The 27,045-nt window shown below is 40.9% G+C and overlaps 1 protein-coding gene across 1 annotated transcript in view; it reads right to left on the bottom strand.

The window, feature by feature from the left end:
* The window catches only part of LOC306870862 (serine/threonine-protein kinase PAK 3), a gene marked incomplete at its 3' end in the record, with an annotated part of 285,953 nt that overhangs the window by 181,341 nt on the left and 77,567 nt on the right, over positions 1 to 27,045 (bottom strand). The window contains exons 4-5 of the mRNA XM_079418334.1: positions 19,581 to 19,734; positions 4,421 to 4,455 (exon numbers count right to left, since the gene is read on the bottom strand). Of these exons, the coding sequence (XP_079274460.1) occupies positions 4,421 to 4,455; positions 19,581 to 19,734 (189 nt within the window). The remainder of the gene's footprint in view (positions 1 to 4,420; positions 4,456 to 19,580; positions 19,735 to 27,045) is intronic.

Raw genomic sequence — 27,045 nt, 5'->3', positions numbered from 1 at the left:
CTTGACAATAATCTGGAAATGACCGTCAATAACATTAATGTTGGAAACATGCAGGTGATGGGGATAAACCAAATTAACCATTAATTATTTTTTTACAGAATATTTGAGGCAACACAAATTTTAATCTGTTACTAAAGGAATGGGTCTGTGTGCATTTTGATAATTTGTTTTGTTATGACCTAAGCAAAAACAAGATAACGGCACCTTTATTATTAGTATTTATTTTTTAGATTTTCCATTCCCGAGAGTACCACAAATCATGCGTACATTCTGACATAGAACATGCATGCGCTGCACGTTGTTTACAAGCAGAGGAATGCACATGTACTCTTGCGTCGTGGTACTATTGTGAATTGTGGTGGAGACTGACCCGGAAGAGAAGAAATTGTTGAATAAATTCATTTTTGCTTGGTTTTTGCACAAAAAGTACACTGTAAAAATTATCATGATTTTAAAGATAAAAGATTGTAAAAATGCTACAGTAAAAACCTATTAATTGGTTAAAGGTAAGTTCCCCTACTATATACAGTGAAAACTTATTGGACATTACATGTAATTTTACAGTAATATACAGTTTTTTGAAGTAAAAAAGAATGTATAATTTACAGTGGAAAAAGCATAAACTGACATTCCCAGAATTCCCTGCGTTACATTTCACATTTGATGTTTTTTTAAATAACTATGTTTCTTTTTATTTATTTTTTATTATCAGTTATGTTCATTAAGGTTGTATGTTACATCTACTGTTGCTAAATTAATGTTTATTTGCATTACTTGTGTCATGTGTTACCATGATGGTGTTTAGTATTTGTTTGTGATGATCTTTGGTTCAGCATGTGACTCTCATCACCACCTGCTTTTGGTGGTTATCAGTGTATTACAAAGGTACAAAACAGATTTCAGTACTTCAATAGGTTGGTATATTAACATTATATCAGCTAATGAAAATTTAAGTTAAATCCGTAAAACCTAAAATGTTTTTTACAGTAAATTTTCAATAATTGTTTTTTATTATTTTTTTTATTTTTTTACAGTGTATTGTCATAGCTTAATAACATTACTGTTTAACCACATAGACTATTTTAACCATGACCTTACTACCTTTTTGGGCCATAAAGCAATTCAGTGGCGTTTCTGTCTATGCAGGGTCAAAAAGCTCTCGCATTTCAGCAAAAATATCTTAATTTGTGTTCCAAAGATGAACGAAGGTCTTACAGGTTTGGAACGACATAAGGGTGAGCAATTAATTACAGAATTTTCATTTTTGGGAGAACTATCCCTTTTAATAAAAAAATATTTCTTTGTTTAATATAAGTGAGTTTGTACGGAGCCGTTTAAGGGACATAAAATTTGGGGTGAGTGGAAACAATATTTTTCAAATGTTTTGCATTCTCTCACAAAACGTTTGCGTTCCCTCGCAAAACTTTTGCGCTCTCTTGCAAAGACATTTGCGTTCTCTCGCATCTTTGCATTCTCTTGCAAAACCAGTTGAGTTCGGACAAACTCTTCCTGTTTACTTTACAGCTTGCAGTGGTTACAGCACGTATTTTCACAATGGAGCGGTTCACAGAGTTTTATTTTGAACTTGAACTCAAAGTAATACAATCAGTGCTTAGTTCAAGGCACGGTTTTGGGACATTCTAAAACGCTTAATGTGGCTTAATGTTTTAAAACAGTGACATTGGAGGACTAAATTCGATAATTATAAACCCTGATAAAAATTATTAGGCTAACATTAATAACCTTATTAATACTATTACTAAGCAGAATAGCCCAGAATATGAATGCAATGGATTTGGTATTTTTAAAATCACTGATTTCATTCATTAGCCTACCTTAAGTGTTTTATGGGGGAGAAAAAGCTTACGTGCAGGGCGTTGCTTTCATATTCTGGGCTATTCTGTTTAGTAATAGTATTAATAAGGTTATTAATATTAGCCTAATAATTTTATCAGCTTTTATTATAATCAAATTTGGTCCTCCAATGTCACTGTTTTAAAACATTAAGCCACCTTAAGCGTTTTAGAATGTCCCAAAACTGTGCCTTGAACTAAGCAGTGACGTATTTCTTTATTTGCGTTCAAGTTCAAAATAACTCTATGAACCGCTCCGTTGTGACCATATGGAGCTGTATGAACCACTGCAAGCTGTAAAGTAAACAGGAAGAGTTTGGCCAAATTCAACTGGTTTTGCAAGAGAACACATATCTTTGCAAGAGAACGCATAACATTTGAAAAATATTTTTTTCCTCCTACCCTGAATTTTTTACACTCACCCCAAATTTATCCCATCACCATGTCCCTTAAAGGGCTCTGTAAGTTTGTATTTGTTTTATTGTTGTTGTGTTTTGATTGAAGCAATAATAAACCACAAACTGAGCATTAATTTTAAAGGGGAAAATCTATAGGCATTTCATTTGTTTTACAATGAACAAATTTAATTTTGTTAATAACAAATAATATCAATAAATTTTGTACAAAGAATGGGGGAAGATGTAAAGGTTAAACATTACAGATCAAAAAAAGTGCTACAGATGCTGAACGTCATTGACAAATATATTTTCTTGTTAAATGTGTGAGTGTATTGGTTAACACTGGTGTTGTCACAAGTTATTTAATGGGTGGGAAAAACTCCTCATCGGCACATGCACATTCTTAATGTTGGCAATATAGGCTACATGTTAGCTACAGATTTATTGTCACATAATATCTTAATAAAACTTCTTAACAAATACCATGACAGTCAGTTGGAGAGTCAAGAAGGATGTGTTAATTTATTGTAGATTACAAACTGTCCCTAGTTGGAGACCCAGTGTAAATATATAATACAGCATTGTAACCATCCCACTAAGAACCACCTAGTGAGGCAACACACAAATAAATTTGAGGGAGGGACTCACTGGCCAAACTTTTACTTAAAGGTAAAAGTACATAACTTAAACATAAACCCCAAAAGCACAAATATATTACTGACACTGTTTGGTAATGAAGTTAAAAAAGTTATTTATTTTATTTAAAAATTAACCAAACATTGTCCTCTGTAGAGTAATTCCAATTCATTTTTAGCTTAGAGTCAGTATTACCAGTTGAAGCAATGCAGATTAGTTGAAGAAATGTCCCGTGAATGATCCAAACACCAAAATGATGAAGCAAGGTCTTGATACCACTGTCCTCAGGGTATAGAACTTTTAGGTTCCAGGAAAAAACAGCAGCATAGAACCCCAAAAATTGGAGATGGTATATAAAGAGTCCTTTAGAATGAGCTTGAAACCAAAGTTTCACTATGCAAAAAAAAAAAAAAAAACACTAAATATACTTAATAGGCTATGCATGCCAATGGCCAAAACATGACAGTTTATTTATTTATTTTTTAACCTCACCTTTACTTTTTTTCCTGGGCTCACCCAGTAGGATCGCTGGAATGCATGTTCACTTCATCAGTTATCTGCTAGTCAGCTATTTCCTAGACAATACCAGTTTTATTCCACATGTTGCCAGACCTTATTACTCTGGAATGCTTGCTGATTGGCCAGTCATGACACGTTTAAATAAATAGTTTTTTTAATGGTTTTAAATGAATGAATATTGATATCCTAAACTGAGCATATGGTCTAAAAGAAAAGTTATGACTGCTGTATATTTACACTTGAATGAACATTGATCTGCACTTCACAAATATTCTGCGCTGTCTAATGGGTATTGTAGATTCACCATACAAATTTAACTCTGCACAGCTGAATAAAACAGGCTGGGTGCAGATTAATATTTCTAAAATAAATATTTCTGAGAAATGTGTTAGGCTGGACAGAAGAAAGCCCTATCTAGGACCTGCCCTTTACAGTTTAAGAATCGATACTACTATAGCAGTAAAGGATTATTAATTTGATGAACAGAACTGAGGAACAACTGATGACGTCACTGGTTCAGCTTTGCTTAACCAACTGGCAGAAAGGGGCATCGCATGACCGCCCTCATTTCGAAAATCTATTTTGAAGTTGTTTATCAGTTTTCTACCTGTCAACTAAAACAACGCAAACCGAAATCTATTTTTTTTTGTTATTGTTGTTTTTTTTTTATTTTTATAAATTAACAAACAAATAAATGTACTGTTTTCTCATTTCTGCTTATGTCATTATTTGTAAAACAAACTATCAAAATGTGCGTGGACCAAAACGACTCAAACCTATAGAATGGTTCTTCTGTTTATAGACAACATACCATACTATAGGTTGCAATAGGTTTTAATGTAATTCAGTTAGTCAGTTTAAATAACAGTTTTGTTTGTGAGGGGTAGCATGGCATTACTGGGTGCTTGAATCATGAATTCTTTATTTCATGGAGATGAATCAGTAATTTGAAATCAAATATCAAGTTAGGAAACAAAAAAAAGGGGGGAAACAAACAAACAAACAACTCACCAAAGTATTGGCTGCAATGTAACCATGAGCGGATTTATCTGGAAGCATAAACATTCCATTAGTCAGAATTTTTGTAAACATAACTTACATGATTCTTATTCATTAGATATAAATGTAGAAGGGTCAGATGTGTCATTCTTAAAGAAAACTGTGTCATTTATGCTGGAAAATTTCAGGACTTCTTTTAAAAAAACAAAAACAACTATTGACTTTTTAATGCACGATTCTTTGCTCAGATGTTTTGTTATCTTTAAGAAGTTAAAATATGACAGTGTGGAATGTTACTTTTAAAAAAAGTATTTATTTATTTACATTTAGTCATTTAGCAGACAGTTTTATCCAAAGCGACTGAGGACAATAGAAGCAATCAAAACCAACAAAAGAGCAATAAAATGCAAGTGCTATGACAAGTCTTGGTTAGCCCAATTTATTATTACAAATTTATTATTTATTATTTATGCATATATTTATTTAACTAATAACAGCCTTATAACAAATTTCTGGCAAAATATTGCACATCATTTACAGTTAATATTCTTGTTCTTTGTGTTAAATTTTTTTTATTTTTTTTTATTGATCTGTCTGATCTGAAATACTTATATGGGTCAAAGACTAAAAGAGGTTCCCTATTTGAAGTTGTGTCGAATTAGTGACACTAGGTGTCTTACTTGGGAGCCCAAAACACCTCTGATACTTGAGAAAAGGCCACTGAGAACTGACAAGTGAAATTTGCATGTGCCAGTACCCCATACACATGGGTATGGAAGGAGTGGGCATGCATACACTCATTCAGATTTGGTCTCCTGAGCCAAGGAAGTACTACAAATACAAGCTCATCCAATTCACCTTGTGGAAAAGTTTGTATCTGGTACAAAGGTGCATTTCAGAGATTCCTCTCACTGAAATGCACAGATAAGTGCTAAGTGCTTCCCTGGGCTCTTCAGAAAAAGAGAAGCTTCCAACAAAAGGGTAAACACAGACGGTTAATGTATTTGTAAAGATGCCTTTCCATCTCTGTGTTTCAGAGTGCGGTTGGTATCTGTCAACCTTGGATGGACATAATCTCTACCTTGTGTGTCAGGGACATAGACGTGCTGAGAAAGCTTTCATGGATACTTTATGTCTTCACTGTGAGAAACATTGCAACATTGCAGTCTTGGCTCTCTTTTCAATTCAGAGGAGTCACCTCATCCAAACCCCATGCTGGTCTTTCTGCAAAGCACAAGGCCATAATGGCTATCGCTCAGGGCAAGATGAGGGCAACAACGGGAGCGCTTACAAAGTATTTATTGCCAGGTAATTCCCCACTGACCTTCTGTTCTTCATTATGCACGTTGGACCTGGCGGAGTTCCTGAATGAGTTTGATGTTGTGTCACATGACGTACCTGATCTCTCATTCGGGGCTCTGGATGAGGATGATTTATCAATAGCAACACTGAGGGTGGACTTGAGACTTCTGATGCAGAAGACTCAGTTAGGCTCCCCTCCCACCTTCACGTATGGTGGCACAGTGTAACGGGGGTGCTTTAAGCTGGGATTGAACCCGGGTCTCTGGCGCTCTTAGGGTGTGAAGTTACTCAGTGAGCTACTCCCAGACAGTTAAACCCAAAAGCAGAAGAGCAAAAATAGCCAAGGGACTTGAATCTTCAAAAAGAAAAATAATCTTTACTAGAGAAACAAAGTACAAAATAAACATAGAAAACTAAGCTTCATCAAACAAAAAAAGACACAAGAGTCCAAAAAAATACAAAAACAATCAAACTTAACTTAAGGACTGGCAACTGGATACACAGGAGAAAAAGGCTCAAGACTGAACACAATAGCAGGGAACAAACAGACTTATAAAGAGTCAAACACAGGTGTGGGGAATCAAAGTTAATGAGCAGGATATTGAACATGGTACGAGGTGATAGCTCCGTCTGAAGGAGCGGAGAGACTCGAGTTCATAATACAAGTGCCATCTGTATTTCTGGAGGGAACATGACATAAAGGGCTCAAGAAGAATGACCCCTGCAGGTCAGGATGAAAACAGCAATGCAGAGATGAGCCCATTACAGGATCCTCTCCCCTAGGAACGGCTCCTGACGTTCCTCCGATAGTCTCCTTGGGATTGGTAAAACTCTGAGATGAGAGCCTTATACAAGATATCCCGAGCTGGAACCCAGGTCCGCTCCTCTGGGCCATAACCCTCCCAGTCTATCAGGTACTGAACCCTTCCACGTACCCGGCGGTAATCCAGTAGCCTGCGGACGGTATAGGCTGGCTGACCATCAATCATGCGGGGAGCTGGGGCAGACTTACTGGCTGGAGACAAAGTAGAACAAACAACTGGTCTTAATCGAGAAACATGGAAAGTAGGATGAATTTTCATAGACCTGGGCAGGAGAAGACGAAAGGAAACCAGGTTAATCTTTCTGAGGATCTTGAAGGGACCAATGTATTTTGGAGCCAGCTTACGGGATTCCACCCGCAGGGGAAGATCTCGGGTAGAGAGCCACACTCTTTGTCCTGGACGAAATGAGGGTCCTACCCTCCTCCTTCGGTTAGCCTGCCTCCGCTGGAGTCGGGCCGCACTCCCTAGGGCAGCACGGGTCCTCTTTCAGGAAAGTCGACAACGACGGACGAGCTGTGTGGCAGCTGGAACGTCAACCTCTGGCTCCTGTCCAGGAAACAGAGGGGGGGGGGGGAATCCATACAGACACTCAAAGGGGGACATGCCTAAAGAAGAGTGGTACAGAGTGTTATGAGCGAACTCAGCCCAGATTAATCGAGAGCTCCAAGTGGATTGGTTGTCCGTAACCAGGCATCTCAGTGTCCTCTCAATGTCCTGATTTACCCTCTCAGTTTGGCCATTAGACTGGGGGTGGAAGCCAGAGGACATGCTAATGGAGGGCCCAATGAGCCGACCAAACGCCTTCCAAAACCGAGACGAAAACTGTGTCCCCCGGTCAGAAACCATATCCTGGGGAAAACCGTGGATTCTGAACACGTTTCATCAGAAGTTCTGCAGTTTGGTTAGCTGTGGGGAGCTTGGGTAGGGGTAAGAGGTGACAAATCTTAGAAAATCTATCCACTATCCACCAAGACCTCAGAGCGCATACAGTTAGGGACAAAGAGACGCCCTACAGGGCCATTACCTGGACCAGGCTGTCGCTGTTGGGCTCTCGTGACGGCTGTCTCAATATCCCACTGGATGGGGGCTATCACCCTGGATGTAGGGAGGATGGGTTCTGGACAGGACTCCCTCTCAGGTGGCTCAAACTGCCTCGAGAGTGCATCTGGCTTGAGATCTTTGGAACCTGGGCGATAAGAGAGAATGAAATCAAACCGGTTAAAAAAAGAGGGCCCAACAGGCTTGTCGTGAGTTTAACCTCTTGGCATCCCAAATATAGGTGAGATTTCGATGGTCTGTCCAGATGAGGAATGGGTGTTTGGCCCCCTCAAGCCAGTGCCTCCACTCCTCCAATGCCATCTTAATGGCCAACAATTCCCGGTTCCCAATATCATAATTTCTCTGTGTAGGGGTAAGACGGCGAGAGAAATGGGTGAAACTTATCATCCCTCTTACACCTCTGTGACAAGACTGCTCCTACACCCAAATCTGAGGCATCCACCTCCAGGACGAAGGGTAGCTCTGGGTCTGGAAGAGTTAAAATGGGGGCAGATGTGAAGCGTTGTTTTAGTGTATTGAAGGAATGGTCAGCTCCGCTGGTCCACGTGAATGGCCTGTTAGACTTCTTTGTGAGTGAGGAGAGAGGCTCTGCAACAGAACTGAAATTTCTTATAAACCTCCTATAGAAATTAGAGAACCCCAGAAAGCGCTGTACCTGCTTGACTGAAGTGGGTTGGGGCCAGTCCAAGACTGCTCGGATCTTGCAGGATCCATCTGGAGGCTGCCCTTGGACACATGGAAGCCGAGAAATGAGACAGCTGGGACATGGAATTCACTCTTCTCCAGTTTAACAAAGAGATTGTGCTTCAGCAGCCGGGCCAAGACCTGTCTGACATGCTGAATGTGTTCTTGGAGGTTGCGGGAGAATATCAGAATATCATACAAGTAAACAAACACAAATATATTAAGCATCTCTCTGAGAACCTCGTTAATAAAGACCTTAAAGACAGCAGGAGCATTAACCAGGCCGAATGGCATTACCTGGTACTCATAGTGGCCTGTCATGGTATTAAAAGCAGTCTTCCATTCGTCCCCCTCCCGGATCCTGACAAGATGGTATGCATTCCGAAGGTCTAGTTTGGTAAAGATAGTGGCCCCCTGCAGGATCTCAAAAGCTGTAGTCATAAGTGGGAGGGGGTAACGATTCTTGATTGTGATGTTATTTAAGCCTCGATAATCAATACAAGGTCTGAGACTACCATCCTTCTTTTCAACAAAGAAGAAACCGGCTCCTGCCGGTGATGTGGAGGGTCGGATGAATCCACTATCCAGAGCTTCCCTCAGATACTTGTCCATAGCTAATCTCTCAGGGCCAGAGAGGGAATAACGCCTTCCATGGGGTGGGCAAGCTCCTGACATAAGCTCAATAGCACAATCATATGATCTGTGTGGGGGCAATGAGGCAGCTCGGACTTTACTGAAGACTTCGAGGAGGTCCATGTATTCCGGGGGAACACGGGATGACACGGGAGGTTGAGGTGGGGACTTACTAGTGACTGTTTCCATCCTGGGAACAGCCATGACTTCCATGGATGGGGCTTTAAGGCTAAAGACGGAGTTGCTCTTTGGATTGTCTGACAATGATTCTTGGAAAGAGTTCAGCTCAGGGGAACAGCAGAAAGCAGTATTAGAGAGTTGGCAATAGGTTCCCCACTCTGAGACGACTCCTCTGGACCAGTCAATATTCGGGTTATGAACAGTCAACCATGGGAAGCCGAGGATTATAGGAAGTTTAGGGGTATGAATTAAGAAAAACTGTATCAATTCCTGGTGGTTCCCCACCTGTAGCTGAAGAGGTGGAGTGCACAGACTGACCCTACCCGATTGCCGTCAACTGCAGTAATATTAAGAGGTTCTTGGTGAGTCACAGGTTGAATTGCAAGACTTTGGGCCATCTTAAAGTCCATGAAACTCCCAGCGGCCCCCGAGTCTACAAAGGCCCATACTTGATGATGTTGCTGACCCAGGGTGATTGTGGCCTGGATCGTCAAGCCTGAGGTTGTAGAGCAGGGGATGGTTCCTATTCTCGCCCAGGCTCCCCTACTCCAGGACGAGACTTGGCTTTTTCCGAAAGCTCAGGACAGTTGACCCGAAAGTGACCTGGCTTGCCACAGTAAAGGCAGCATCTCTCTCTCATCCTCTATTGCGTTCGGCCTGGGATATTCGAGTTCCCCCCAACTGCATGGGTTCCTCTGTGTCCACAAGAGGAGGAGCAGGTAATTTAACTGGACTGGCAGCCGCAAATAAGCTGGTCTCCCGCTGCCGCTCTAGCTGGAGTTCTCTGAGGCGATGGTCAACCCGGATAGCTACATCAATGAGAGACTCGAGATCAGGGGCAGGGTCTCGAAATGCTAACTCATCTTTGAGCTCTGGCGACAAAGCATGATGGAAGGTCGCTCTTAGGGCTCTTTGATCTCATCCACTCTCAGTAGCCAGGGTACGGAACTCTATGGCGAACTCAGCTGTGCTCCGGATACCTTGAGAGAGATTCAGCAGGCGATGATCCACATCTCCCCCACTAGATGGATGTTGGAACACTCTCTTCATCTCCATGATGAACTGTTGACTGTTTGTGGTAAGTGGAGACTTCTGGTCCCACAAAGATGAAGCCCAGTCGAGTGCCTTGCTAATGAGAATGGTAATGATATAAGCCACCTTACTGCTCTCAGTGGGAAAACTGCTGGGTTGAAGTTGAAATGCCAGAGTACACTGGGCAATAAGTCCTCTGCATCCCTCAGGGCTTCCATCAAACCGCTCTGGGACTGGTAATCTGGGCTCAGAAGGGAGTGTCACCGTGGGTCTAGGTTGAGGATCAGGAGACTGTTGGGGTTCTTGGGGTGAAGAGGCCTGGGATTGAAAACTCAAAAGTTGAACAATCTGAGACAAAGTTTGATCATGTCGCTGAAAGGTAGTGGCTTGCTCAGAGAGTACAGCTAGAACTTGTTCAACATTGGAGGGTGATAAAGGCTCTTCCGCTGGGCTTGCTTCCATGGTTCAGTCTTGCTGTAACGGGGGTGCTTTAAGCTGGGATTGAACCCGGGGCTCTGGCGCTCTTAGGGTGTGAAGTTACTCAGTGAGCTACTCCCAGACAGTTAAACCCAAAAGCAGAAGAGCAAAAATAGCCAAGGGACTTGAATCTTCAAAAAGAAAAATAATATTTACTAGAGAAACAAAGTACAAAATAAACATAGAAAACTAAGCTTCATCAAACAAAAAAAGACACAAGGGTCCAAAAAATACAAAAACAATCAAACTTAACTTAAGGACTGGCAACTGGATACACAGGAGAAAAAGGCTCAAGACTGAACACAATAGCAGGGAACAAACAGACTTATAAAGAGTCAAACACAGGTGTGGGGAATCAAAGTTAATGAGCAGGATATTGAACATGGTACGAGGTGATCGCTCCATCTGAAGGAGCGGAAAGACTAGAGTTCATAATACAAGCGCCATCTGTACTTCGGGAGGGAACATGACATAAAGGGCTCAAGAAGAATGACCCCTGCAGGTCAGGATGAAAACAGCAATGCAGAGATGAGCCCATTACACAGTCTGAGTATAATGCAGAGTTTGCAGCCATGATTCCCAGTGCTGTGGGGGTGAATGATATCTGGCGGGATGATTGGTATCTGGGTTTGAAGCTCGAATCACAGCCACACCTCACCCCAGTGCCTTTCTTCCCAGAAGTGCATGAGGACCTCACAACGTCATGGATGGCACCTTTCACTGCCCAGTCCTGCTTCACAGGATCCTCTGCACTTGCTTCTTTCAACTGTGGGGTGGCCAGGGGGTACATGAAAGTTGTCCTGTTGGAAGGTTCCCAGGTGGAGTATGAGACCTGTGCTTGCAAAACACTGCCACCTAACAGAATAGTCCCAGGCTCCTGTCCAGAGCCTGTACATTCACTGTTTTACAAAGGCTGCAAATCCATCAGGCCAAGGCACTTAAAGAACTGTACAAGGGCAGTTCTAAGCTGGCATTGATGCAGGAACTGTGCTCGATGACTGACTTCGCTTTCAGCGTGACGAAAGTCACAGCGCGGCCTCTTAACCAAGCAATGTCCATGTTTGTGATCCACGAATGCCATCTCCATGCTATGTTGGTTTCGTGTGGCCAGAGAAGAACTGGCCCTCTGACTGAGCCTGGTTTCTCCCAAGGTTTTTTCTCCATTTCTGTCACCGAGTTCCGGTTCCTTGCCACTGTCACCTTTGACTAACTTAGTTGGGGATGCTTAATTTCTAGCAATATTGTCAACTTGATTGCACAGATACAATTTGACCTGGACGATGACATCACTGAATCAATGAAGAACTGACTTTATATGGAAAATTGATTGTTGTCCTTTTGCATTATCGACACACTATTTTTCTGTTTAATACTTTAAAGCTGTTTGACACAATCTGTATTGTACAAATGCCCACCTGGGAAATCTCTGTGTTCCCTTTTGTTTTTATTTTGCTGCTATCCCAAGGGGTAGCAGTACCCAAATGTTCAAAAAAAGAACAGTTTTCACAGGCGAGGTGTTTGGGGGTCTCACAAACCCCAAACACCTTGCCTCCCCAACCCATCAGTAACTGCTCAGGTTGATGCATATGAGACCACTTCAGCAGTGACTTCGTACTAGCATGGCACTGTGGCACGCATCGAGTAGCTATCACATCGATCTGTCTACATTCAGTCCTTGGACAGACCTTGCATTTCTATGGGCAGGGGTTTCCCTAGAAAAAAGTGACCAGTCATGTTGTTGTCATAAAAGTTGCATCCAAGCCTGTTACATGGTCATGCTCCTGAACAGTATCTCAAGTGCGTTGGCATATCAATTGCCTAGCAGTAATCCTGGCTCTGCAGAGGTTCCGTTGATCCAGAGCAAGCACATTTTGGTCTGGATGGACAACATGGTGACAGTTGCACATACAGTGCCTTGCGAATGTATTCATACCCCTTCATTTTTTTCACGTTTTGTTATGTTACTGCCTTATGTTAACTGCTTTAAATTATTATTATTATTTTTTTTCTACATCAGTCTACACTCCATACACCATATTGACAAAGCAAAAACAGAATTGTCACAACTTTGGAAATTAATTACAAATAAAAACTGAAATAAGTACATTGCATTAGTATTCATACCCTTAACTAAATATTTAGCTGAAGCACCTTTACAGCATCAAGTATTTTTTGTTTGATGCGACAAGCTTTGCTCATCAGCATTTGGCAATTATCTGCTATTCTTCTCCTCACCTCTTCACCTCTCAAGCGCTGTCAGGTTGGATGGGGCATTCAGGTTTCTCCAGAAATATTTCATTGGGTTCAAGCTCAGGCTCTGGCTGGACCACTCAAGGACATTCACAGAGTTGTCTATAAGCCACTCTTGCTGTGTGTTTAGGTCCATTGTCCTGTTGGAAGGTAAACCTTCTGCCTGTCTGAGGTTCTGAATGTTCTGGACTGGATTTTCATTAAGGCTTAGGGATGTAGCGATTACCGGTTTGACGATAAATCATGATAAAATTCCCCACGGTTAGTATTACCATTTCATATTTTAATTATCATTAAAACCGTATGCGACTACCGCGATTTGAACAACTCACGATAAATAAATATTGTCCAGCATAAAGCAGAGTTTTCAGTAACAGTCTCTCGTGTGCACAGCAGCAGAGTAGTTTCGTTTTAAGTAAAAATAGGGTGGAAAAGCTGGGAGGTTTTATATATTCATTTGTATAAGTCCCAAGGGAATTATACAAATGAATATATGAATTAATTAATTATATGAATGTACCTCTGAAGGTTCTGACTGTCTTCAGAAACGAATCGATGGCATTTTGTTTTCATCTTTGCTCCAGGTTATACCTAAAGGAAGTGTTCTTAGGGTGTTTTCACACCTGTAGATCGATTGCTTTGTTCTGAAACAGGGATTCAAATTATTACAATGTTGCTTTTTATTGTTGGTGCGGTTCGCTTTCACACGGCAAAGTTTCTAAACGGACCAAAATTAATACAAGTCACGTGCGAGTAAACTATCCTCTCATTGGTCAAAGTTCCATGGAGCTGGAATGACAATAATGATTTATTCGGAAAGAGAGGCAAACAAACTCTCTCTCTCTCGCTCTCTCCCTTTCACACACTCACACACACACACACACACACACACACACACACACACACACGTCAGGATTGAACGACAACAGCTTTGAGGGCTTAAAAGAGTGCTAAGAGTGCTATACAAATGAATATATGAATTAATTAAATATATGAATGTACCTCTGAAGGTTCTGACTTTCTTCACAAATGATTCAATGGCATTTTGTTTTCATCTTAGCTCCATGTAATACCTAACAAAGTAGTGTTTTAATCGCAATACGGAGTTTACGGGAAACAGCTGTAATTCAGGTTTTTCCATATAAAGCGCCACCTGCTGTCAGTGAGTGGATTTGCAGAGACTTATATTTACATTCAGCCTGTGTGCAGTTTCTGTCTGGCCAAAAACGGACCGAATTTGCATGCCCTGCTGTAAATTTGGACCGGTTGATGAAAAACGAGCTTATGTGGATTCTACACATTTAAACAATTCAAATAAGGTATCTAAAATTATTTATGGAGGAGATAAAATACATATAATCATTTATTAATCAATTATCATTTTGACTTAATTTAAAAGCTGTGAGGTTTACCTTTTTATGAAACTTTTTCAAAGCTTTATTTGAACATTTACATTAGATATTTGAAGATCCTCTTAAACTCTTCTCAGTCAAGTTGTCATTTAAAATCCGAACATCATTGGTAATGTTATTGTTTTAGTGATTATGCAAACAAAAAGTCATTTTATTTTATTTTTTTGTTTTTGTTTGCTGATTTTTAAATATAAAACTTGGTGAATTGATTTATGTGTCAGTACTTTTTGAACATCTCCAGCACATTTTAACAATACCGTGATAATACTGATAACGTGATAATTTTGGTCACTATAATCGTGATAAGAAATTTTCATACATTTCATCCCTATTAAGGCTCTCTATATTTTGGTGCATTGAGCTTTTCTTCTACTCTGACGAGTCCCTCAGTCCCTGCAGCTGAAAAACAGCCCCACAGCATGAGGCTGCTACCAGCACACTTTACTTTTGGGATGGTACTCTGCATGTGATGATCAGCGCCTGCTTTCCTACAAACATGATACTTGGAATTGAGGTTCATCAGACCAGATAATATTATTTCTCACAGTCTGAGGGTCCTTTAGGTGCTTTTTTGCAAATTCTAAGTGTGTTTTCATGTGTCTACACTGAAGAGAGGATTGAGTCTTGCCACACTGCCATAAAGCCCTGATCGATGGAGTGTTGCAGTGGTGTTTGTCCTTCTGTAGATTGCTCCTATCTGCATATACGATCATGGAGCTCAACTAGAGTGACCATCAGGTTCTTCGTCACCACTCTAACCAAAGCCCTTCTCCATCAATTGCTCAGTTTGGCCAGGAGGCCAGCTCTGAGAAGAATCCTGGTTGTTTCAAACTTCTTCCATTAAGGGTAACAAAGATTACATGCTTCTGTGACCCTTCAAAAAAGCTGATTTTTTTCTGAACTCTTCCCCAGATGTGTGGCTTGGCGCAAACCTGTTTCTGAACTCTACAGGCTGTTCTTTTGACTCCAGGGCTTGGTTTTTGCTCTGATGTGCATTATCAGCTGTTGAACCGTTTATTAAGACGTGTGTGCCTTTCCAAATCATACCCATTTAATTGAATTTGCCACAGGTTACCTTCACTCAAAGTCTAGTTACACCTACAAGCAATATGAATGCTCCTAAGCTAAATTCCAACTGTCCCAGATAAGGGTATGGATACTTATGCAATGGAATCATTTAAGTTTTTTATTTTTAATAAATTTGCAAAGATGTTAAAAACTTTGTTATGTGGATTCTACACATTTTGCTTTACCATTACAGTGTATGGAGTGTAGATTGATGTGGAAAAAAGTAAATTAAAGCAGTTTTACATAAGGCAGCAACATAAAACGTGAAAAAAAAAAACTTAAGGGGTATGAATATTTTCACAAGGCACTGTATAAACAACCAGGATGGCTTATGCTCATGTTGCATATCACAACTCGCCAACCATCTCTTCTCATCTCAACTGAAGTCACTATGGTCCACTCACATTCCAGGCAATCTCAATCAGGAAGCGAAATTGCCATCACAATGGAGCAACACTCCAAGGAGAGTGGATACTCCACCCTCAGATAGTCCAGCTGATCTGATTCAGCAAAGCGCAGGTAGACTTGTTAATTTCCCAAGAATCCTCTCACAACAGCAAAGTGACTGACATTTAGAGAACATCTTTGTTACAACTGTAACCTCTGTCCTATGTTGGAGGGAACAAGACACGCTGAATGTCTGGGACATGCTTTGCGCTCCTCCGCATGAACCTGAATGAGTGGATGGATGCCCATTTCCTTCTAATACTCATGTGTATGAGTGAGTGGTACATACAAATTCCGTTCACCAGTTCTCATTGGCCTTTTCTGAAGTATTAGAGGTGCTCTCAAGTGTGACCCCAAGTGTCAGTAATTCAACACAATGATGTTATAATAGTAGCCAAGACACTTTCAAGCATCAAAGCAATTTGAAAAATTCAATACAGCTTTCATTTTTGTGCATTAGAATGTGTTTATATTTATTTTTTATCTTTTTATTTTATCTTATTTATAAAAAAAATTTAACATCACATTTTTACCAAGATTTACAGAAGACACCCACTAAAATGCCAGCCAGTACAGTCCACAGTACAGCCCCCAAATAAATTGTAATAATTAAATGTAATTTTAAATCTTTACCAATCTTTGCCACTATCCTTCAAATCGCTAGGCTTTACCTATTTGGCAGCAAGGCATGTTTCATAATTTAAAGTATAGTCAAATTTAGTATGATCACCTATATATATATATATATATATATATATATATATATATATATATAACAGGTCAGTAATAAGCATAAGTCAGAATAAGTATGTTGTTGCATTTTAACATTAATATATCTGTCATGCTGAATGACAATGGAACATTATTTCACCCATATTTTCACATTTAAGTTTTTTGAAACATTAAAGTAGACACTTTTCTAGCATTTAATATGCTTTTTACATAGAGTCGTGGTCACAATTATTGGCACCCTTGGTTAATATGATCAAAGGCGGGACCAGGACCTCCAGCAGAAATATAGGCCCACAACATCAAAAATACAGCAGTATATTTTATTGTACACATGGGGTACTGTTATCCCTGTGTTCACCAAACCCATCTTGAGTGTTTGCTGCTAAAAAGCTCAGTTTTTAGTTTCATCTGACCAGAGAAGCCTGTCCCATTTGAGGTTCCAGTCGTGTGTGATAACTGAATATGCTGCAGTTTGTTTTTGGATGAGCTAGGAGAATTTTCTTTGAAACCCTCCCAAACAACATGTGGTGATGTAGGTGTTGTTAGACTTTTTTTGATGGTTTTCTGATCCCGAGACTCAACTATTTTCTGCAATTCCAGCTGTGGTCCTTGGAGAGTCTTTAGCCACTCAACCTCTCCTTCTCACCATGCATTAGGACGATATAGACACACGTCCTCCTCCAGGCAGTTTCGTAACATTTTATGTTGATTGGAAATGATTAATTATTGCCCTGATGGTGGAAATGGAAATTTTCACTGCTCTAGCTCTTTTCTTAAAGCCACTTCACTAATTTGTGAAGCTCAATTATCTTTTGCTGCACATCAGAAATATATTATTTGGTTTTTCTCATTGTGATGGATGATTAAGGGAATTTGGGCTTTGTTTTCCCTCCTATTTATATTTCTGTGAAACCGGAAGCCATGGCTGGATAATTTCATTTTCATAATCACCCTGGAGTGCTCAAAATTGTGAATATGAATGGGAATATACTTCAGAGATATTTTACTCATTAGAATTTCTAGGGGTACCAATAATTGTGTATTTGAGAAAAACATTTATTTCATAATGAGTTTTTCCCCCATTTTCAATCGTTTTATTTCAAAGAAAGGTTAGAGTTTTGTGATTTAAAACAAAATAAAAGATCAAAAGGATTAATAATGCAGGTTTATTTTCAGAGCCTTCTTTGATCATATTTAACAAGGGTGCCAATAATTCTGACCACGACTGTATATAAATCACTTTTTTACATGCAATTTGATACAGACACCAAAATGGGAAGTCTGGTCTTTGACTCTCATATACACTGAACAAAATTATAAATGCAACACTTTTTGTTTTTGCCCCCATTTTTAATGAGCTGAACTCAAAGATCTAAGACTTTTTCTATGTACACAAAAGGCCTATTTCTCTCAAATATTGCTCACAAATCTGTCTAAATCTGTGTTAGTGAGCGCTTCTCCTTTGCCGAGATAATCCATCCATCTCACAGGTGTGGCATATCAAGATGCTGATGAGACAGCATGATTATTGCACAGGTGTGCCTTAGGCTGGCCAAAATAAAAGGCCACTCTAAAATGTGCAGTTTTATCATACAGCACAATGCCACAGATGTCGCAAGTTTTGAGGGAGCATGCAGTTGACATGCTGACTGCAGGAATGTCCACCAGAGCTGTTGCCCGTGAATTGAATGTTCATTTCTCTACCATAAGCCGTCTCCAAAGGCATTGCAGAGAATTTGGCAGTACATCCAACCGGCCTCACAACCGCAGACCACGTGTAACCACACCAGCCCAGGACCTCCACATCCAGCATCTTCACATCCAAGTTCGTCTGAGACCAGCCACCCGGACAGCTGCTGCAACAATCGTTTTGCATAACCAAAGAATTTCTGCACAAACTGTCAGAAACCATCTCAGGGAAGCTCATCTGCATGCTCGTCATCCTCATCGGGGTCTTGAACTGACTGCAGTTCGTCATCGTAACCGACTTGAGTGGACAAATGCTCACATTCAATGCCGTCTGGCACTTTGGAGAGGTGTTCTCTTCATGGATGAATCCCGGTTTTCACTGTACAGGGCAAATGGCAGACAGCATGTATGGTGTCGTGTGGGTGAGCGGTTTGCTGTTTGGTGTTGGGGTTATGGTATGGGCAGGCATATGTTATGGACAACGAACACAGGTACATTTTATTGATGGCATTTTGAATGCACAGAGATACCGTGATGAGATCATAAGGCCCATTGTTGTGCCATTCATCCACGACCATCACCTCATGTTGCAGCATGATAATGCACGGCCCCATGTTGCAAGGATCTGTACACAATTCCTGGAAGCTGAAAACATCCCAGTTCTTGAATGGCCAGCATACTCACCGGACATGTCACCCATTGAGCATGTTTGGGATGCTCTGGTTTGGCGTATTCGTCAGCGTGTTCCAGTTTCTGCCAATATCCAGCAACTTTGCACAGCCATTGAAGTGGAGTGGACAACCTGATCAACTCTATGCGAAGGAGATGTGTTGCACTGCGTGAGGAAAATGGTGGTCACACCAGATACTGACCGGTTTTCGGACCCCCACGGACCCCCCCAATACAGTAAAACTGCACATTTTAGAGTGGCCTTTTATTGTGTTCAGCCTAAGGCACACCTGTGCAATAATAATGCTGTTTAATCAGCATCTTGATATGCCACACCTGTGAGGTGGATGGATTATCTTGGCAAAGGAGAAGTGCTCACTAACACAGACTTAGACAGATTTATGAACAATATTTGAGAGAAATAGGCCTTTTGTGTACACAGAAAAAAAATCTTAGATCTTTGAGTTCAGCTCATGAAAAATGGGTGCAAAAACAAAAGTGTTGCGTTTATAATTTTGTTCAGTGCATATTAGTACACAGCATAAAAAGTAGTGTACATTCTCTCTAAAATAAACATTTTTCTTAATGATCTATTACAATTCATGGGTAGATGGCAAATGACAGGGGTGGCCAGAGCAGCTTCAATCCAGGGTGCCCACCATGTACCTACACCCCTGCCTACATATTTATGTGTATTTGTTTGGGTGTGTGCCTCACCTCCTGATGTGAAGCTCATGTATTTCTGGTTGTTGACTGTTTCTTTGGAGTCGTAGAACTTGAGAACATCTATTACAGCCTGAGGGTTTTTCTTCTGTTCCAGCTTAGTAATATTAGAGGTTTGCAATAACCGAGCCCATTGCTCTGGAATACCCTGTATATGTGTACATGTGTACATTGGAAACAGACAAAATGGACTATTAAGTAAATCATACATGTCTTTAACATTCTAAGCAGGCTTTGTGAAACTGTCAACAATATCTAAAACATTTGCATACTCCAGACTGTGATATCAATGACAAAGTGTGACAAAAATGTTTGCAAAAGAAATTTAAAAACCATGACACAACCAGAGACAGGGATTAAGTTATCTACATGCTTATGGGACATTCACACAAAATGCATTCTTGCAAGCAAGTGAAATGCATTTGAATTAGTGCTGTCAAACGATTAATCGCAATTAATCGCATCCAAAATAAATGTTTTTGTTTACATAATATGTGTGTATGTACTGTGTATATTTATTATGTATATTTACAGACACACATATACAGCATATATTTTGTTTCATTTATTATTCATATATTATTTATATATGATATCATTTATATTTATATAAATATCATATATAAATGTTTAATATATAAATGTAACATTTCTCTTAAATATACATGCATGTGTGTGTATTTATATATAATAAATATACACAGTACACACACATGTATTATGTAAACAAAAAATGGCTGTTTCGTTGTCTGTTGAGGAAGGACAGATGTTCCTCTCGTTGATAGCCGAGGAGCGGATCCAGCGAGAGCATGATGGAGTGACGAAGAATTAAAACGTTTTTCAGGAGTCACGGCAGCAGAGTCGGCGCAACTATAATGACAGGTGAATAATCCCGCCCACTCTAAAGCGGTACTAAACTGCAGTGGAAACACAAAACGAGCCGAACTGAGCCGTGTCGTGCCGTTCTGAGCCGTGCCGAGCCGAGTCGTACCACGCAGTGGAAAAGTGCCATAAATGTGTACATAGTATGTGACCACAGTGTAAGTACACATCGGTACATAGTATCTACAGCTGTAATATTTCTGTAACTACACACATGTAACAACCCTCAAAATGGTATAAGTACAAATGTGTAACAGGACATTGGTAACAACACTTTTTTCACTTCACTAAGTACTCTTGTAACAGGAACAGTATGTACAAGAGTAATTGGAACAATTTGATCCAGGGGGTGGAAACTGGTAAGTTTAGGGGTATGTAAAGTAGGAGGAGTTGGATCTCAAGTTAGTGGAGTTGGTGCACCACTGTAATACCAGTGTACTTACATGGTAACACCTCAGGAACTGTCCACTTTCTGTAAAGTGTAACATGCTGGACACCAACCACAATTCATATGTAAAGCCTAACTTACTGGCCGCTGCTGTGCAACATCAAAGTAATTACATGGTAAATCCATAGGAATTGTCTGCTTAATATAAAGTGTAACACTTTTTTTACCAAAAAGTGCTGTTAGTCCTGTTACACAGTAAGTGTTTTACCAATGTCCTGTTACACATTTGTACATACCATTCAGTGGGTTGTTACATATGTGTAGTTACACAAACATTAGAGCTGTAGATACTTTGTACCAATGTGTACTTACACTGTGGTTACATACTACATACACATCTAGTTACTATGCACGTACACAGGTATTAGGGACACAATATAAAGTGGGACTGATCGTGCAGACCAAACCGTAAGGCCTAGAAACTTCAAACTTGGCCAAATGATAGAGCTCAATTTGGGGAGAACCTATCAAAGTCTGAGCCCAATCGGCCAATAGGGGGCGCTACAGTGATCAAAAACGCGAAAGTGCTCATAACTCCTAAACCGCTTGTCATAGACTCAAAAAAACGTACATTTTTGGAACACTTGGGTCAGCACAATTAAAAGCAAAATGATCAGATTTGCGCTGCGAGGTCCGGTTTTTCCGTAAAATTGAGTTATGTCCAAAACCTACTTTTGCGAACTAGTCCTAGGCTTTTTGCTCGATCGGAACCAAACCACTTCAGAAAAATTCTCTGGACAGTGAATATCAATAATTATCAAAAAAAGTTGAAATTTCGACTCACTGTTGCAATGGCGTGCCAAAACGTTCGAAAGGCGTGGGCCAATTTTATGAAAAAGTCTATAACTCGTGAAAGAAATGAGATATCTTCACCAAACTCGGTACACATGTGTATGAGCTTAATCTTTGGTCAAATAATAATAAAAAAATGCAGCTCTGCCACTTGGTGGCGCTATAATATTATAAAAACTATAACTAGATAACGATCGGTCCGATCAACTTGAAATTTAGTATGCAGTGTATTTGTCCAATGTACCATAAGGATCTATGAGGACATTGGCGTGTCTCAAAAAACATGGCTGCCATCAGCCAAACAAGTTTAATCACCTATTTGACAAGGTTAACGGGGGTCAATCAAAACAAAACTCGGTGGGCATGTTTGACTCATGGCCCTAAAGGTCTGTAAGAATTTTGAAAGAAATCGGCCACTAGTTGGTAACGAGTTTTATGGCTCTGTAATCATGTGGTGTTTCACACATCCATAGAATATGCACATCATTTGATAGATCTCCTCATAATGCACAACTTTGTCTCAAGAACCATTGCTGTCAATCAAATCGTTCATTAAATATCCACAAATATGTTAAAAACCTACTTTTGCTAACTAGTCCTGGTTACTGGATTTTCACTCAATCTCGATCAAACCACTGTAGAACAATTCTCTGGAGTCTCTAGATCAATAATTATCAAAAAATGTTTTGACTTTTGTCCTTTGGTTTGCTACAACGATGTCATTTAGTAAAGGGGCGTGGCCAAATATACCCAAAAGCCTATAAAACCTAAATGAAAACTCAAAACTTTACGAAACTTGAAAACATTTGACAGATGACTCTTAACAAGCATGCAAAGTTGTTTAGTGATTGGAAAATAGGTGGCGCTATAGCAGTTAAAAAGGCCTCAAAACACAATATTTCTATAATAAATGACCTCAAAATTGCAAAAAACTGTTCATATATTTACAGAAACACTAGATCTTCATATCTTATGATAGATTTCCTCATTCTGAACAACTTTGCCTCAAGGACCACTGCCGTCAATCAAATTGTTCTTTAAATATTTAAGATTATTTGAAAAATCTACTTTTGAGAACCATTCGTAGGTTTTGACATTTACATTTAGTCATTTGGCAGACGCTTTTATCCAAAGCGACTTACAATTGGGGAATACAAAAAGCGATTAATCTTGAAGAGGCAACCAGACAGAGGAAGTGCTCAGTCATTGTTGAAATAAGTACAAGCTAGTAAGCGGAGAGAAAGATGGAGGGAAAGGTTTTTTTTTTGTTTTTTTTTTAAGTCAAGTCAGGATGAAGTCAAGTACTGCCGAAAGAGATGAGTTTTCAGTTGTTGCTTGAAGATTGCCAGGGATCCAGCGTTCCGGATAGGGGTGGGAAGATTATTCCACCAGCCAGGAATGGTGAACGAGAATGTTCTGGAGAGTGATTTTGAGCCTCTCTGTGATGGTACCACAAGGCGTCGTTCACTAGCAGATCTCAAACTTCTGGAGGGGATGTAGGTTCGTAATAGTGAGTGGAAGTAGGAGGGTGCTGAGCCTGTGGTATTTCTGTACGCAAGCATCAGTGTCTTGAACTGGATGCGAGCTGCCACTGGTAGCCAGTGCAAGGAGATGAAGAGGTGTAACATGCGCTCTTTTGGGCTCGTTGAAGATCAGTCGTGCCGCTGCATTCTGAATCATTTGTAGAGGTTTGATTGTGTTTGATGGCAGACCAGCCAGAAGAGCATTGCAGTAGTCCAGTCTAGAAACAACAAGGGCCTGGACAAGAAGTTGCGCAGCATGCTCTGTCAGAAAGGGCCTGATCTTTCTGATGTTGTGTAGTGCAAACCTGCAGGATCGAGCAGTGTGCTCTTTGCAATGTGCTCTTTGAAGGTCAGCTGGTCATCAAAGATTACACCAAGATTTCTGACCGAAGTTGATGGGGTAATCATTGATGAGCCTAACTGAATCGTGAAGTCATGCCGTAGAGTCGGAGTGGCAGGGAAGACCAGAAGTTCCGTCTTTGCCAGGTTGAGCTGTAGGTGATGTTCTTTCATCCACGCCGAGATGTCCGCCAGGCAGCCTGAGATCCGTGCAGCTACCGTTGGGTCATCTGGTTGAAAAGAGAGATAGAGCTGCGTGTCATCGGCATAGCAGTGATAGGAGAAGCCATGTGCATGTATGATGGGACCCAGCGATGTAGTGTATGTGGAGAAGAGGAGGGGTCCAAGAACCGATCCCTGAGGAACTCCAGTGACCAGTTGATGTGGTTTGGATACCTCCCCTCCCCAGGCCACCCTGAAGGATCTACCGGTGAGATAGGATTCAAACCAGCGAAGTGGAATCCCAGTGATGCCCAGTGATGAGAGGGTAGACAGGAGAATCTGATGATTGACAGTGTCAAAAGCAGCAGAAAGATCCAGCAGAATGAGGACTGACGATTTGGAATCAGCCTTTGCAGTTCGCAGGGCTTCAGTGACAGAGTATCGCAGTCTCTGTTGAATGGCCACTCCTGAAACCTGACTGTTTAGCATCCAGTTTGTTGTACTGTTAAAGAAACCGCGAGAGCTGGTTGAAGACAACTCGTTCGAGTGTTTTCCTTATGAATGGAAGGAGAGAGACAGGTCTGTAGTTATCTAAAAGAGAAGCGTTTAATGTAGGTTTTTTGATCAGTGGGGTTACCTGAGCCTGCTTGAATGCTGTGGGGAAGATGCCTGTGAGGAGAGATGTGTTGATAATGTGTGTGAGTGCCGGTAAGAGTGTGGGAGAGATTGTTTGGAGAAGGTGTGAGGGGATCGGGTCGAGAGGACATGTTGTAGGATGGCTGGAGAGAAGAAGTTTGGATACTTCTGCCTCGGTGAGAGGACAGAAGGAGAAGATGGGAGTTCGAGCAGTGGATGTGGTTGATTGGAGGTCCTGTGGAGTTGAGAACTGGTTACTGATTGTTCTAGTTTTGTCTGTGAAAAAAGAGGCAAAGTCATCAGCGGTTATCAAAGTGGTGGGAGGTGGAGGAGGGGGACAGAGGAGAGAATTAAATGTTCTGAAGAGATTACGCATGTCTGGAGCGCTGGTGATCTTGTTGTGGAAATGTGAGGATTTGGCAGTGTGGACTTCAGTAGAGAAAGATGAAAGCAAAGACTGATACCTACTCAGGTCTGACGGATCGTTTGATTTGTGCCATTTTCTCTCTGCCGCTCTGAGTTTGGTCCGATTCTCACGAAGAACATCGGATAACCAGGGGTTAGAAGGAGCAGCCCGTGCTGGCCTAGAGGAGAGAGGACAGATGTAGTCTAGACAAGAGGTTAAGGTAGAGCATAAAGTGTCAGTGGCTGCATTTACATCCAGAGAAGAGAAATGGGTAGGCGAGGGAAGAGAGGAGGATACTGCAGAGGAAACAAGGGTGGGGGAAAGGGAGCGTAGGTTGCGTCTGAAAGTAACCGGTAAGGGAGATGGTGGCACCTGGGTAGCAAAATGTAAAGTAAATGTAATGAAGAAATGGTCAGAGATATGTAGTGGTTGTACCAGAATGTTATCTGTAGAACAGTTGCGTGTGTAAATTAAGTCGAGTTGGTTACCTGATTTGTGCGTGCTAGTAGTGGTGAGGCGTTTGAGATCAAATTAAGCTAGGAGTGACTGGAATTCTGTAGCATAAGGCCTGTCTAGGTGAATGTTGAAGTCGCCAAAGACCAAGAGTGGAGTGCCATCCTCCATGAAAGAGGACAGCAGTCCGTCCAGCTCATCTAGGAAGGTTGGTGGTATTTGGCCCGGTGGACGATAGATTACCACAATCTGGAGTCTTATAGGAGCTGTCACAGTAACGGCATGCGATTCAAATGAGTTGAGATTGCCTAGGGAGAGTGGGTAGAGTATTTCCAATTGTTAGAAATGAGCAAGCCAGTGCCCCCACCCCGGCCAACTTGCCTAGGGGTGTGAGAGAAAGAGAAATTGTGAGAGAGAACAGCTGGGGTTGCCGTGTCTTCTGGACGAATCCAGGTCTCAGTCAAGCCCAGGATGCTGAGTGTGGAATGTAAGGAAAATGCAGAAATGAAGTCGGCTTTGTTGACAGCTGACTGGCAATTCCAAAGACCTACAGAGAAAGAAAGAGGTGCAGTGGAAGATGTAGAGATAGTGCGCAGGTTAGCAGGGTTACGTAACCTTCTGCGTGTATTTTTAGAGCGAAGTAGAGAGAGAACCGGAATGGTTTGGAAACACATGATAGAGGATAGGAAAGCGTGACGGAAAATAAAAAGGATACTTAAGGGTGCGCTCTGTGTCGTTGCTCGGTCAAAGTCGCGCAGGAGAAAGTTGTCTGTCTTTACACTCGTTGGTCATCACACGAGGAGGCTGAGCGCTTCCGCTGATGCGTCCGTCTCTTCTGGTGACTAATCGGCTTTCCCAACCTTAGAGCAGCGACCGAGCAGCGACCGAGCAGTTTAAATACTTTCACAGTCGCTGTTACCGGCTTCTGATCAGCCCAGCCAATAAGGTAGGACTGCTAATAGCTCAAGACGAAACTAACACTTTGCACAAATCACACAGCCTCGTTCTCAGCTGAGGCGCAAATTATTCTAATTACCAGTAAGTGCAATCAACAACAAAAAACAACGAAAATGCAGAGTAGAAATAGGTAGGAAACGAACTATTCCTTCCTAGTAGCAAGTAAATTATTTAAACAACAGAACTGCGACCAAGTTTTGAACACAAAAATCGATCAAATCAATGCAGTACAATTCTCTGGACTCTCTAGGTCAATAATGATCAAAACTTTAAAAAAATTGAATTTGGACAGTTATAACAGGGTCATTTAAAAATGTAGTCCTGATATAGTGTACCCAAAAGCTTATGAATCATAAAAGAAAACTTAAAACATCACAAAACTATGCAAACTTATGCATTATATGATTCTAAACAATCATGGACAATTTTTTGGAGATTGGACAGAAACTGATTGTAATAGTTATGAAAGTTAAAAACAGTACGTCTGTGCTGTATTCCCTGGAAATGCAAATACAACCACTAGATGGCAGCAAAGGATCAATCATTGGCTCGTTCTATCACTTATACCCCCGTTTCACAGACATGCAAGTAAAGAATGTGACAATGACAACGGGGGTGCCAGGGAAGGATGCTGCTGGGCAACAGGGCCCAAAGCCCCCTCCTCATCCCCGGCCACTACCTACATGCCACACTAATATATCAATTTATTTATTTAATTATGTTTTTAATGTGTAGATGTGTATATGTCTCAGCTAGTTTGTGATGCATTAAAAAAGTGAGACGTGTAGTGCAGCCCAGGTCAGGGACCCATTTGTGAAACCGGGCCATATAGTTCTTTTCTCAGGTTTAACTTGGCACTAA

This window comes from Barbus barbus, assembly GCF_936440315.1.
Source record: "Barbus barbus genome assembly, chromosome: 6".
NCBI lineage: Eukaryota > Metazoa > Chordata > Actinopteri > Cypriniformes > Cyprinidae > Barbus > Barbus barbus.
Note: the sequence above shows the minus strand (reverse complement) of the source record. Positions and strands in the feature narration are given on the sequence as shown.